The 14024-nt window shown below is 46.5% G+C and overlaps 2 protein-coding genes across 2 annotated transcripts in view; one reads left to right on the forward strand and one right to left on the reverse strand.

Moving 5' to 3' along the window:
• The window catches only part of KLHDC10 (kelch domain containing 10), a 17080-nt gene extending 15873 nt beyond the window's left edge, over positions 1-1207 (forward strand). The window contains exons 6-7 of the mRNA XM_015829379.1: positions 63-202; positions 998-1207. Coding sequence (XP_015684865.1) covers positions 63-202; positions 998-1207 — 350 coding nt within the window. The remainder of the gene's footprint in view (positions 1-62; positions 203-997) is intronic.
• Positions 1208-4874: 3667 nt separating this feature from the next.
• The window catches only part of LOC107300038 (putative cation exchanger C521.04c), a gene marked incomplete at its 5' end in the record, with an annotated part of 16661 nt that continues 7511 nt past the window's right edge, over positions 4875-14024 (reverse strand). Inside the window, 8 exons of the mRNA XM_015829381.1 lie at positions 4875-4948; positions 5913-6021; positions 7441-7519; positions 9270-9364; positions 10353-10501; positions 11923-12035; positions 12870-12907; positions 13208-13326. Coding sequence (XP_015684867.1) covers positions 4875-4948; positions 5913-6021; positions 7441-7519; positions 9270-9364; positions 10353-10501; positions 11923-12035; positions 12870-12907; positions 13208-13326 — 776 coding nt within the window. The remainder of the gene's footprint in view (positions 4949-5912; positions 6022-7440; positions 7520-9269; positions 9365-10352; positions 10502-11922; positions 12036-12869; positions 12908-13207; positions 13327-14024) is intronic.

Below are 14024 nucleotides of genomic sequence, written 5' to 3' on the forward strand. Positions count from 1 at the left end.
TAATTCCTCATCCCATGATTGACCTACTGATGGGGAAAAAATACCCTCCGGTCTTCTCTCAGATGTCTTTGTCTGCGGGGGATACAATGGAGAGGTGATCCTGGGCGACATCTGGAGACTGAGCCTGCAGACGTTCCAGTGGGTGAAACTGCCCGCCTTGATGCCCGAGCCCGTTTATTTCCACTGTGCTGCTGTCACTCCGGTAAGAGGTTGCCCCCCACCCCACCCTCCTGGGGACAGCCATCACCCTGACCCCTTGGTGGGCTCCCTGTCACCCTGGGGTCTCCAGACCGGCTGGGGAATTCTGAGAGTTGAAGTCCACACATCTTAAAAAATGTCCAGATTGGGAAACACTGCTTTAGACCCCTCAGAGCTTCCATTGGTAAGGCCACACTTGGAATACGGCGTCTAGTTTTGGTCACCACGATGTAAAAAAGATGTTGAGACTCTGGAAAGAGTGCAGAGAAGAGCAACAAGGATGATCAGGGGACTGGAGGCTAAAACATATAAGGAACGGTTGCTGGAATTGGGTCTGTCTAGTTTAATGAAGAGAAGGACGAGGGGGGACATGATAGCAGCCTTCCAGTATCTCAGGGGCTGCCCCAAAGAAGAGGGAGTCAAGCTATTCCCCAAAAGCGCCTGAAGGCAGGACGAGAAGCAACGGATGGAAACTAATCAAGGAGAGAAGCAACCTAGAACTAAGGAGAAACTTCCTGGCAGTGAGAACAATTAACCAGTGGAACAACCTGCCTCCAGAAGCGGTGAATGCTCCAACACTGCAAGTGTTTAGGAAGAGACTGGACAGCCATTTGTCTGAAATTGTATAGGGCTTCCTCCCTGAGCAGGGGGCTGGACTAGAAGACCTCTGAGGTCCCTCCCAATGATGCCATTCTCTCTTCTATTCTTGGGGGGCTGCCAGAAAAGATCAGGCAGGGGCTTAGAAGCTTTGCGAGACCCGGTCCTGACCGCATTTTTTTTCTTTTCCTTTTTTCCGCAGGCCGGCTGCATGTACGTCCACGGAGGCGTGGTGGACATTCACCGGAACAGACGGACTGGCTCTCTCTTTAAGATGTGGCTGGTGGTGCCCAGCCTGCTGGAACTCTCTTGGGAGAAGCTGCTGATCTTTTACCCCCATTTAGCCAACCTCAGCCGATCTCAGCTTCTGCACCTCGGACTGACGCAGGGGCTCATCGAACGCTTGAAATGAAACGTCCCGCAGGCCGGCGCGCTAATTTAAAAAAAGAAAAAAAGTCCTTTCTCCCTCCCCCCCCATCCCTCCCCTCCCTCCATCCCTCGCCCGTTCTCGTTTCCTCTCCGTGGTCCTGCGGAGAACACACCCCGGACTAGGTGGAGGAGGAGAAGGCCCAAAGCGTCCCCCCTCCGCTTCTCCAGCCTTACACGCCAAGTACTTTGGATGCCTTTCCCGCTGCCTATATTTTTTTTTTCTATATTGATTTGAGAATTTATTAAACTCTGCTTCTTTTTTTAAAAATTTTTAATTTATGGAGACCTATAAAAATACATCATGAACGAAAAGCTGCTGTCGCTCAGACGATTTGTGCAGGCAGCCCTCGGCTTGAGCGCAGTTCGTTTAGTGACCGTGCGGAAGTGACCAAAGGCAATGGGGAAAAAAGCGACTCGACTGTTTTTTCACGTTTAATGACCGTTGCAGGATTCCCCACTTGACAACTTAACTCCCATTAACTCTCATGTGAATCCCCTTTTTTTGACGTCCCGACAAGCAAAGTCCACGGGGTGACTACGTGACTCACTTAACCACTGTAGCGGGAACGGTCGTAAAACGGGGGAAACCCGTTTGTTAAATGTCTCCCTTAAGCCACGGAAATTTGGGGCTCGTGGTTGTAAGTTGAGAACTACCTGTACTGGGTTTTGCTGCACGCTTGTAGTCGTGTAAGGCGAGGATCCGGTAATGGCCTTCCTGTTTCGGGCCTCGACTTCCCCTTTCGTAAGAGGTGGTATTCCTGCGGTCAGCGCACCGCGGACTGGCCTCGCCTCCCTCTGGAATCTGGTGAGGCCGTTTTCCTGCTTCCCGGCAGGGAATCGGAGGAACCCCAGCCCCGCTTTTGTCGTTTCTCGGTGGTCCTTTTACGGAGAGCGACAATGGGGGCTGCCCCTTGCAATTGTGTAAAAGGGGTGTGTGTGTGTCCTTTGTTGCCCTTTCCTACCCAAATGCCCCAGTCTGAGTTTTGTCGATGTGACCTGGAAAAAATCCTTGCTAAGTTGCCTTTCCTAGCAACACCCCAAACGAGAAGAATTATTCCAAAAAATAAGAATCGTCAAGATAACGCTGTTTTACACACACCCACACCCGTTGCAAGTGTGCTTGTGTGTGTAAACGGGCGGGGAGGGATCTACGTTCAGTGCTGTAGCTGTATCGGCAATTAATTTCTCTTCCTACCAACTGGCCTTTGTTTGAAGTTTTTGCTTCGGTTATTATTTTTTATTTAAAAAAATAAAATTTTGAAACGTCCTTCCAATCGGATGGGGGATGTTCTCTCGAAAAGAGTGTTTTGATTGCCAGGTTGTCATTCTCCGGAAAGGTCGCGTCATCGCGGGTGCGTCTCACGTATGAGCAAAAAGTCCCAGTACAGGTTAAGTCCTCGACTTATGACAGTTCACTTAGCGTTCAAAGTTACGATGACACGGGGGGGAAAAGTGACTTGTGACCGTTTTCATAGTTACGACCGTCGCGGCATTCCCCAACATGTGATTGTGATCAAAATTCAGACACTTATTTACAGATTCATATTTATGACGGTTGCAGCGTCCCGGAGGAACTCGTGGGAATCCCCGTTTTGCGACCTCCTGACAAGCAAACATCCGTGGAGAAGCCAGCTTCACTTAACCGGGTTACTAACTTAACTGCAGTGATTCACTTCACAACTGAGGCAAGGAAGGACATAAAATGGGGCAAAACTCACTTTAACAAATGTCTCACTTAGTGAACAGAAGTTTTGACCTTTGGGTTGTGGTCGTTAAGGCGAGGACGACCTGTATCGCTCTGGAGAGTACTTGCCTTTTTAAAAAAAAAAAAATGCTGGAAAAAATTAAAACCCTCTCTTTTGTCTTGATTGTGGTTCTGAATGTTTGTTGGAATTAATGCTGTAAAATGTTCACACTAACCTGCATCAAACCGTAGCTTGAGAAATGAGGGTTCCGATTTGTTTGTTTTTTTAAAAAATATCCTTGAAAACTCTTGCTGGTTGTTGTTCACAGTTGTCTTTGCGGCTGGAATGCTGCCCGTTTCTGGAACCGGTGAGGCTGGGGGGAAGTGGCATTTTGGGGGGGATGTCTCGTGTGTGCATGTACTCCTCTCTTTACAACCATTCGTTTAAGGATGGGTCAAGGTCGCAGCAGCACTGAAAAAAGCAACTGACGTTTTTCACACTGATGACCGTTGCAGCGTCCCCAGTGTCGCGTGATCAAAATTCGAACTCTGGGCAACTGACCTGTATTTATGACGGTTGCTGCGTCCTGGGGTCACTTGATCCCCTTTTGCAACCGTCTGACAAGCAAAGCCAATGGGGGAAGCCGGATTCGCTTAATGACCGTGTGACTAACAACCGCAACGATTTGCTTCACAACCAGCAAGAACGGTTGCATAACTGGGCAAAATTCAATGAAACCGTGTCTCACTTAGCAACAGAAATTACTCCACTCCCTTCATCAAACAACCCTTCACTCACTGGTAGACAAGACGGATGAGTTCTGAAGGCCGCCTTTTCACTGCAATTGGGTATGGCTAGTCTAGTGAAAAGAAGGATGAGAGGGGACATGACAGCAGTGTTCCTGTATTTGAGGGGCTGCCACAAAGAAGAGGAGGTCACACTATTTTCCAAAGCACCAGAAGGCAGGACAAGAAGCAACGGATGGAAACTAATCGAGGAGAGAACCAAACCTAGAACGAAGGAGAAATTTCCTGACAGCGTAAACAATCAGTGGAACGACTTGCTTCAGAAGTTGTGGGTGTTCCAACACTTGGAACTTTTAAAGAAGAGACTGGATATTGGTATAGGGTCTCCTGCTTGGACTAGAAAACCTCCAAGGTCCCTTCCAACACTGACCTTCCATTATTCTCTTAATGGGATAACCAGCTTAACAACCAGCACAACATACGACCATAATTCCTCGCTCAAATTACAGCCGTAAATCGAGGACTACCTGCAGAATGACAGAAATGGACCGTGGGAGGACGTGCTGATTCTACATCGCCTCTTAGAGCAGGGGTCTCCAACCTTGGCCACTTTACGACTTGAGGACTTGTTGCAAGTCCCCAAGTAGTAAAGTGGCCAAGGTTGGACACACCTGTCTTCAAGAGTATTCTCCCGCGATGTCTACGAAGCAAAAGATACCATCACCAACGCACTCCGAAGACGACGTTCAAAATCGGCTTCCTTTATTTCATGCTCTGTCTCATGATCAGGGGCGGTTCTCGACTTTGGGGTGTGTGTGTGTGTCTTTGCCTGCAGCAGGGGGCCGCACGACAAAAGCTTGAGGTAGCTACAATGAAACGGCAGCACATCTTTAATCCGTGTTGAAAAACACCAGCACGCTCGTCCGTCGGAGGCATCCACATCGCTGCTTTACTGCACCGAAACTCTCTTTGTTGGTCACCAAGAGTTGGCCAACGTCTTCTGCAGCTCCTACAGCTTTTCGATACAGGAAGGACCCCCGAGAGGCTCATGAGCTGGAAAAGGTCAATGGCTGCCTTGGAGATAAATCTAAAAGGATACTCATTAAAGTCTGTCCCGAGCACCTCCCTACGAGACAGTCATTGCTCGGATAGAAGCGCTTGCGGGAAGCGACTGCTATATCAGGAGGCAGGAATACGGAAGCCCAGGGGAGCCGTTGGCTCAGCAGCCAGCAGGAGAAGGGGCAAAATAATACACAGCCAGGAGGATGAAATAGACCGTCACCAACACGGTACCTGGGTGGGAGAGAGACAACAACATGGACAGTTAACAGGAGATAAGTAGCCCCCTCCTCAGCCGTGGACATTGGGTGACTGGAGCAGCCGTTCTCAGCCTGAAGTATCTCAAATACGTTTAGCAATAGCACTTACGTACTGCTTCACAGGCTTTTCAGTCCTCTCTAAGCGGTTTACAGAGTCAGCCTGTTGTCCCCCAACAATCTGGGTCCCTATTTTATCAACCTGGGAAGGACGGAAGGCTGAGTCGACCTTGAAATGGTCAGGATCAAACTGCTGGCAGTGGGCAGAGATTGCTTGCAGTACTGCATTCTAACTGCTATGCCACCACAGCTGTTCCCTTCCTTCCTTCCTTCCTTTTCCTTCCTTCCTTCCTTCCTTCCTTCCAACCTCCCTCCCTCCCTCCCTCCCTGCCTTCCTTTTTAGCAATAGCACTTAGACTTATATACTGCTTCAGTGGTTTACAGAATCAGCCTGTTGCTCCCCCCCAAATAATCTGGGACTTCATTTTACAGATTTCGGCAGGATGGAAGGCTGAGTCCACCTTGAGCCAGTCAGGATCAAACTCCAGGCTGTGAGCAGAGTTTGCCTGCAATACTGCATTCTAGCCACTGCGCCACCACGGCCCTTCCTTCCTTCCCTCTCTCCTTCCCTCCCTTCCTTTTCCTTCCTCCCTCCCTCCTTCCTTCCCTCCCACTCTCCCTCCCTTTTCCTTCCTTCCTTCCTTCCTTCCTTCCTTCCTTCCTTCCTTCTTTCCTTCTTTCCCATTTAGCAATAGTGCTTAGACTTATGTATCGCTCCACCGTGCCTTACAGCCCTCTCTAAGCGGTTTACAGACTCTCCCTTTTAGCACTGATGGTGTTCCCTAGTTGGATCATCAAACGTCTGCAAGAAAGCCACCAAGCTCAGAGACCACCAAGGACCTCACAGTCCTTTTCTTATCTCTTTCTGGAAAAGTTCTCACCTTGGAAGTAATCACACTTGCCATCCATAAAGATGTAATTCATGAGGACCACGCTGAACATGCTGGCGTAGACATGGAGGTCGCTGAAGACCAGGATGAAGTCGGTGGGCTGCTCCAAAGGAAAGGAACGCATCAATCTACAGGCAGCCCCAAGGACCGAGGGCTGAAATCCAGTGGCCTTCTTTTACAATATTTTGTATTAAAGTTGCCCAACTTTAATTAGACAAACTATTCAAAATTATGATGATGCTGAACAAAGGGACACAGGACTCCCCCCCACCTAAACCTATCACTATCGCAGCGCCCCCCCCAGTCACATGACTGCAATCACGTGATCCTCATTTGCAACCTTCTCTGCTGCCTTCCCTACAAGGATCTGAGCTTCTCTGCAGCCCGGCCCTGTGGATTTCATCTCCCTTCGGCAGGCAGCTCTTTAGCTTCATCCACTTACCAACCGTGCCTGGGAAAACCAGGTTGTGGTTCTAAAGTGAGGTCACTTTATAACCTGCTTTATGACTGCCAGGACTTAATTCTGGGGCTCAGTTATGGTCATAAGTTGACAACCAGAAAAGAAAAGGGGAGGGGAAAAGGACAAAAGAACGCACAAGAAAGGGACGAAACAGAGAAGACGACTCCCACCTCCCTCGAGACGAGTATAAATTATGCTTTAGCGTGGCTAGATTGATGTCGGGCTCCCAAAACCAAGACAGACATCTTGTCATTCTTCCAAGCAGATCTCTTTATTCTTCCTCACCCATAGACAGAATCTTGCCAAACTAAAGCACGCTAACGCAACCATAAAGTGTGTACTCTGGGAACTATTGAGGAGGAGCCGTCTTCACTCTCTTTCTCACACACAAACTGTCTGAATTTCACTGTCTCTTGCTCCTCTAGAACGCAGCTCCTCCCTACTGAGACTCCAGAGAGGGAAAGAGGGAGGGAGGAAGGAAGGAAGGAAAGGGAAAGGGAGGGAAGGTCATACTCCCCAAACCAAGAAAGACGCTGCCAACTAAAGCATGCTAACATCTCATAAAGCTTTTATTCTGGGAACTATTGAGGAGGACCCGTCTTCACCCTCTTTCTCACACACGAACTATCTGAACTTCACTGTCTCTTGCTCCTCTAGAATGCAGCCCCTCCCTCCTGAGACTACAGGGAGGGAGGGAGGGAGGGAGGGAGGGAGGAAGGAAGGAAGGAAGGGGAAGGGAGGGAAGGTCAGAATCCCCACACCAAGAAAGACACTGCCAACTAAAGCATGCCAACATCTCATAAAGCTTTTACTCTGGGAACTATTGAGGAAGACCCGTCTTCACCCTCTTTCTCACACACAAACTATCTGAACCTCACTGTCTCTTGCTCCTCCGGAATGTACCCCTCTTCCAAGATGACAAGAGTAGAGACCCAGACTGACTCAGAAAGATGGGCCCCATTTCCAGGCATTCCAGGCATTTCCCCATTTCCAGGCATTCCAGGGCCTCCCTCTCTGAAAGACCGTGGATCTCTCGCAGATCCTCCCTCTCTTACTCACGTAGAAGACGGCGAAGAGCACCAGGATGGGTATCTGTAGCATGCAGACTTGCACCGCGATGCAGTTCCCGATCTCAATGCTTCAAAAGAAGGACACAGAGGAGGAGGACATGGGTGAGGCACAGCTCATAAACATTGGACGGGCTTGCTTCCCATCATCCCCTGCCACCTGAGACCCTGCTTGGGCAGGGACATCCCCCAGCTGGATTTGTACCCTTCCGGGTTCCCAACCGTTTCCATATTTCGCATTTTGATGGGGCATGCATTGATATCTATAGGTAGCCTAAGATCTATTTTTCCCATAAAAGGAAATTTGTAAGGCGGGTCGAGCTGAGAGTGAGTGACAGCCTTAACAGCAACCAGGCAGCTGCTGTGGCTTATGGGGGACTTGAACCCATTACTTGGCGGACCGTCTTTTCCAAGTTAGAACTACCCAACCCACCAGAGGTGGAGAGCCAGGGGATGTTACAGGTCCCCTTTCTTAAGGAGGTCCATCTGGTGGACCAAGAAGGGCCTTCTCCGTGGTGGCTCCCTCCCTATGGAACATCATCCCTGCAGAGACAAAATTGACACTGCGCTTTGACACTCTCCCAGAAAAGCCACATTTGGAATATGGTATCCAGTTTTGGTCACCACGATGTAAAAAAAGATGTTGAGGCTCTAGAAAGAGTGCAGAGAAGAGCAACAAAGATGATTAGGGGACTGGAGGCTAAAACATGAAGAACGGTTGCTGGAATTGGGTATGTCTAGTTTAAGGAAGAGAAGGATGAAGGGTGACATGATAGCAGCCTTCCAGTATCTCAGGGGCTGCCACAAAGAAGGGGGAGTCAACATATTCTCCAAAGCGCCTGCAGGCAGGACAAGAAGCAACAGATGGAAACTCATCAAGGAGAGAAGCAACTTGGAATTAAGGAGAAACTTCCTAACAGTGAGAAAAATTAATCAGTGGAACAGCCTACCTACAGACGTTGTGGGTGCTCCAACACTGGATATTTTAAAGAAGAGATTGGACAACAATTTGGTGGAAATTGGACAACAATTTGGTGGAAATTGTAGACAGTCTCCTGCTTGAGCATGGGGTTGGACTAGAAGACCTCCAAGGTCCCTTCCAACTTTGTTATTCTGGCCCTGAACACCTGGTTTTGCATCAGGCCTGGGCACACCAGGGCGATAGGAGCCCATCAAGTGGTTAGTTTGAATGTTATCACTGGTTTATTGGGGTTTGTATTGGGGGTTTTATTTCTGTAAGTCACTCGGGGTTACCGTGAGTCCGTTGGGCAGCCATTATCTGTCCGCTGTCCAGTTGGCATTTCCAGAAAAAAAAAAAACTCCTGGAACATGATTTTATGAAGAGTATAATACTTTACTGAAAGTTTACATTGGCACAGAAGAAGCAAAACCAACTCTGGTTTTCCCGCACGAAGGCTTGCTTAGTCAAACGACAGACTCCCTCACCCTTGTCCAGTCAGTGTTCACATTGTCCCATAGTAGTCTTCTTGTTATGGAAACAGTGCTCTTCTCCTTTGAGTAGCCTTGACCCTTGGTCGCCTAGACATCACCCCTCCCACCTTTGCACTCCATTGTGAAGACCGGAGCAAAAGAGAAAATGTAGCTGAAAAGGCGAATCAATATCTAACGGTCTTAATAAACCTTAGCCTCTCCGTATCTACTTCTGATTGCTCAAGTCTACTCAACGGGGCCAAGGTGGAGAAACATTGATCCACTGCAAGGCCAAGAGACAAATGCATTCAAAAGACCAAGGTGGTCTTCAAAGGGGGACATCACAACCGTCCTTATCAGATCAACAACCTCGTAGAAGGAGGCACCTACCTCAAGCTGAGATTGTTCTGCAAGGCAAACTGGATTCCGTTGATCAACTCTGGGATCTCGGGCACCATGGCCAGCACAGTCACCCCGATGAAGTACTGGGAGGACAAGGTAAGGGTTCAAAGTTAGATCCACCTTGGCATCCAGGATCAAGCACTACCGTTCAACAAAGGGCTGGACAAGATGGCGATTTTTTCAGCAGACGTCACACCACAATTTTGCAGACAACTAACAGTAATAATAAGTTACCAACCGAAGAGAATCTTTGTAGCTCTGGATTGAATTGTGGGGCTCTTGATGTCCTCTGAGCTTGGTGGTTTCCTTGCAGACGTTTTGTGACCCAGCTAGGTAACATCGCCAATGCTGGAAGGGAGTGGGGTTTGCAGAGAGGAGGAGGAGGACGACGACGACGACTGTGGAATCCTTGGTGTTCTCTGAGCTTGGTGGTTTTCTTGCAGGCATTTCATGACCCAACTAGGTAATATCATCAATGCTAGAAAGGGAGGGAGGTTTGTGGAGAGGAGGAGGAGGAGGAGGAGGAGGAGGAGGAGGACTATTGTGGGGTCCTTGGTGCTGAGCTTGGTGGTTTTTTTGCAGATGTTGCAATGATTAATACTCTGGCACTGATGATGTTACTTAGTTGGGTCACGAAACGTCTACAAGCAAACAGCTGAGTTCACAGAATACAAAGGACACCATAGTCCTCCTCCTCCTCCTCCTCCTCCTCCTCCTCCTCTCCGCAAACCCCTCTCCCTTCTAGCACTGATAATGTTACCTAATTGGTTCATGAAACGTCTGCAAGAAAACCACCAAGCTCAGAGACCACCGGGGACCCCACAGTCCTCCTCCTCCTCTCCACATACCCCACTCCCTTCTAGAACTGATAACGTTACTTAGTTGGGTCATGAAACGTCTGCGAGAAAACCACCCAGCTGAGAGAGCACCAGGGACCCCACAGGTAATCTATTTACCTGGAAACGACCCGGATTTCCCAGCAACTGGTCCCACTGATCTCCCGCCAGTTGGGCCCCTTCTGGAGAAGCACCCCGGGGACTCCCCCTCCCCACGGGCCCCCTCCCTCGTTACCTGAGAGACGGGGGAGTTGTTCAGAATGGGGCTGATGTGCTCGGTGGCCAGGTCGGCACAGGCGGACATGCCTAGGGTGGCCACCAGGAGAATGACCACGGCTCTCCAGCGGGACCAGTGGACCACAGCGCTGTGATGGTGACCGGGCACTACAAGGAAGCCGGAAAAGATTCCTCAGGCTGGGCTGGATTGCAGCTTCTTTCATCTCTGGCTCAACATGGACCCCCCCCCCAGGAAAAGTTTACCGATAAACAGCACCCCCAAAAGTTTATTTCTACAGTGAAGGGGAGAGCTTTTGGGGGGCGGGGTTTAAGGAAGGGTAGGGCTGAGGTCGTAAGTGGAGCCAGGACGAAAGTCTGGCTCGAGATGCTCAAGATGGACGAGTCACTTCAACACACCTGTGTGGCCCTGCCCCCAAAAGTACAAGCGGTCCTTGACTTACGACAGTTTGTTTAGTGACCGTTCAAAGTCGCAACAACACTGAAAAAAGTGACTTATGACCAGTTTTAATAATAATAGTAATAATAGTAATAGTAGTAGTAGTAGTAGTAGTAGTAATAATAATAATAATAATAATAATAATAATAATAATAATAATAATTAATAATAATAATAATAATAATAATAAAAATCCACATCTGCCTATCCCAAGTCCTTGGTGAGGACTCGATAGGTAAACAAAAATGCCAAATCCAGTCTAAACATCTGGCTGACTGTGCGATGATCCTCCATCATCATCATCATCATCATCATAATAGTAGTAGTAGTAGTAGTAGTAAAGTTAGAAGGGACCTTGGAGGTCATCTAGTCCAACCCCCCACCCAGGCAGGAAACCCTATACCATTTCAGACAAATGGCTGTCCAGTCTCTTCTTAAAGATCTCCAGTGATGGAGAAAGGTGGGAGGGAGGGAAGAAGGAAGGAAGGAAGGAAGGAAAGAAGAAAGAAAAAGAAAGAAAGAAAGAAAAGAAAGAAAGAAAGAAAGAAAGAATAGCAGAATAACCGAGGTGGAAGGGACCTTGGAGGTCATCTAGTCCAACCCCCCGCCCAGGCAGGAAACCCTATACCATTTCAGACAAATGGCTGTCCAGTCTCACACTTTTCACACTTACGACCGTTGCAGCACGCACACACACACACACATATACACACACACTACAGTCATGTGATCAAAATTCAGGCCGCTTGCCAACTGACTCCTATTTACGACGGCTGCCGTGTCCTGCGGTCACGTGATCCCCTTCCTTTTGCGACCTTCTGACCAGCATAGTCACTTTTTCCTGTTCTACTTTTCCTCCCCCTTTTCCCCGTTATTTTCATTTTGCTTTGTGTTTCTGTGCATTTCGTATTTTGATTAAACTCAATAAAAATACGGAAAAAAAAGTGGTCGTAAGCCGAGGACTCCGTGGAGTTCAAGAACAATACCCCTCCTGGCACCCAGGAAATGTGGGGGGGGGGCTCACCACACCTTAGAAGGAAGGGGTCGCAATGAGCGAGGAAGGGCTTAAGGCAGCCAAGATACTGGGAGTCCTCGTTTAGCGACTGGTGCCATCAAGGCCAAGACAACTTACTGTGACAGTCGCTGATGTGGATGTCGTAGATGTGGGAGTGGGTCTTCAGGGTGAAGATGAGCCCGATGAAGTAGGCGGCTGGGAGCATCAAAGACACCGTGTAGACCAGGGGTCTGCCACACAGAAAGCAACACAGAGAATAACAGAGTTGGAAGGGACCTTGGAGGCCATCTAGTCCAGCCCCCTGCTCAGGCAGGAGACCCTATGTACCATTTCAGACAAGTGGCTGTCCAGTCTCTTCATGAAAGCCTCCAGGGGCTTTATAGAAAAAAATAAAAAAAATAATAAAAGAAAAGAAAATAATAAAAAGAAAAGAAAAAGAAAAGAAAAGAAATATAAAAGAAAATAATAAAATAAAATAAAAATAATAAAATAAAATAAAATAAAAAGAAATAAGATAAAAGAAAAGAAATAAAAAAAATAATAAAAGAAAAGAAAATAATAAAAGAAAAATAAAAGAAAATAATAAAAGAAAAGAAAAGAAAATAATAAATAAAATAATAAAAGAAAAGAAAATAATAAGTAAAATAATAAAAGAAAAGAAAATAATAAAATAAAATAAATATAAAATAAAATAAAAATAACATAAAAATAAAATAAATATAAAAGAAAATAATAAAATAAAATAATTAATAAAATAAAATAAATAATAAAATAAAATAAATAATAAAATAAAATAAAATAAATAATAAATAAAATAAAATAAAATAAATAATAAAATAAAATAAAATAAATAATATAATAAAATAAATAAAATAAAATAAAATAAATAATAAAATAAAATAAATAATAAAATAAAATAAATAATAAAATAAAATAAATAATAAAATAAAATAAAATAAATAATAAATAAAATAATACATAAAATAAAATAAATAAAATAAAATAAATAATAAAAAATAAAATAAAATAAAATAAAATAAAAATTCCCAGCAAGGGATACTCACTCGATATGGCTGTAGTACAGAGTCCCGTTGTTCTCCATCTGCCAAGACAGAAGAGGGGGGGGTCAGGGATGCCCAGTCAGAGGCCACACATCTAAACCCCCTTTGACCCCCCAAAACAACCCAGCAGGCCCTCTGCTTCTTAGCTGACCGGTGGATGCCAACTTAAGACCCTCAGGGGCGTTGGGACTACAAATCCAAGCCTCCCCAGCCCAGCTGGGAACTGCCATCCCCAGGCGGTTGGGCGGAGGTGCCAAGGCTGGGCCCGACTTCGGGGCCTCAGTTCTCATCCGGGGCTGACATGGAGCAGGCGTTGCTTCCCCTGGGAAGGTCATGCTCACCAAATCGAAGTGACAGCTCTGGCAGACGTAGTGCCCGGGGAGTTCCTGGGTGAAGTTCTGGCATTCCCCACAGACCAGCCTTCCGTAGACTTTGGAGAAGAGAGTTGGGGCAAACACACCTGGCAGGTAAGAGGAACGGATGGGGAGCGTCCACAGGTGATGCCAGACTGGAGGGCAAAACCAGCCAGATCACAGGGCAATGGCTCTATCTATCTATCTATCTATCTGTCTGTCTGTCTGTCTATCTATCTATCTATCTATCTATCTATCTATCTATCTATCTATCTATCTATCTATCTATCTATCTATCTATCTATCTATCTATCTATCTATCTATCTATCTATCTTGTCTGTCTGTCTATCTATCTACCTACCTACCTACCTACCTACCTATCATATTTACTGTCTATCATGGGTCTATATCTGTCTGCCTGCCTGCCTGCCTGCCTACCTGCCTACCTCCTATCATATTTACTGTCTATCATGGGTCTATATCTATCTATCTATCTATCTATCTATCTATCTATCTATCTATCTATCTATCTATCTATCTATCTATCTATCTATCTATCTATCTACCTACCTACCTACCTACCTACCTACCTGCCTCCTATCATATTTACTGTCTATCATGGGTCTATATCTATCTATGTATCTATCTATGTATCTATCTATGTATCTATCTATCTATCTACCTACCTACCTACCTACCTACCTATCATATTTACTGTCTATCATGGGTCTATATCTACCTATCTATCTATCTATCTATCTATCTATCTATCTATCTATCTATCTATCTATTTATCTATTTATC

The sequence above is a fragment of the Protobothrops mucrosquamatus genome, unplaced genomic scaffold (assembly GCF_001527695.2).
Source record: "Protobothrops mucrosquamatus isolate PMUCROS unplaced genomic scaffold, P.Mucros_1.0 scaffold5996, whole genome shotgun sequence".
NCBI lineage: Eukaryota > Metazoa > Chordata > Lepidosauria > Squamata > Viperidae > Protobothrops > Protobothrops mucrosquamatus.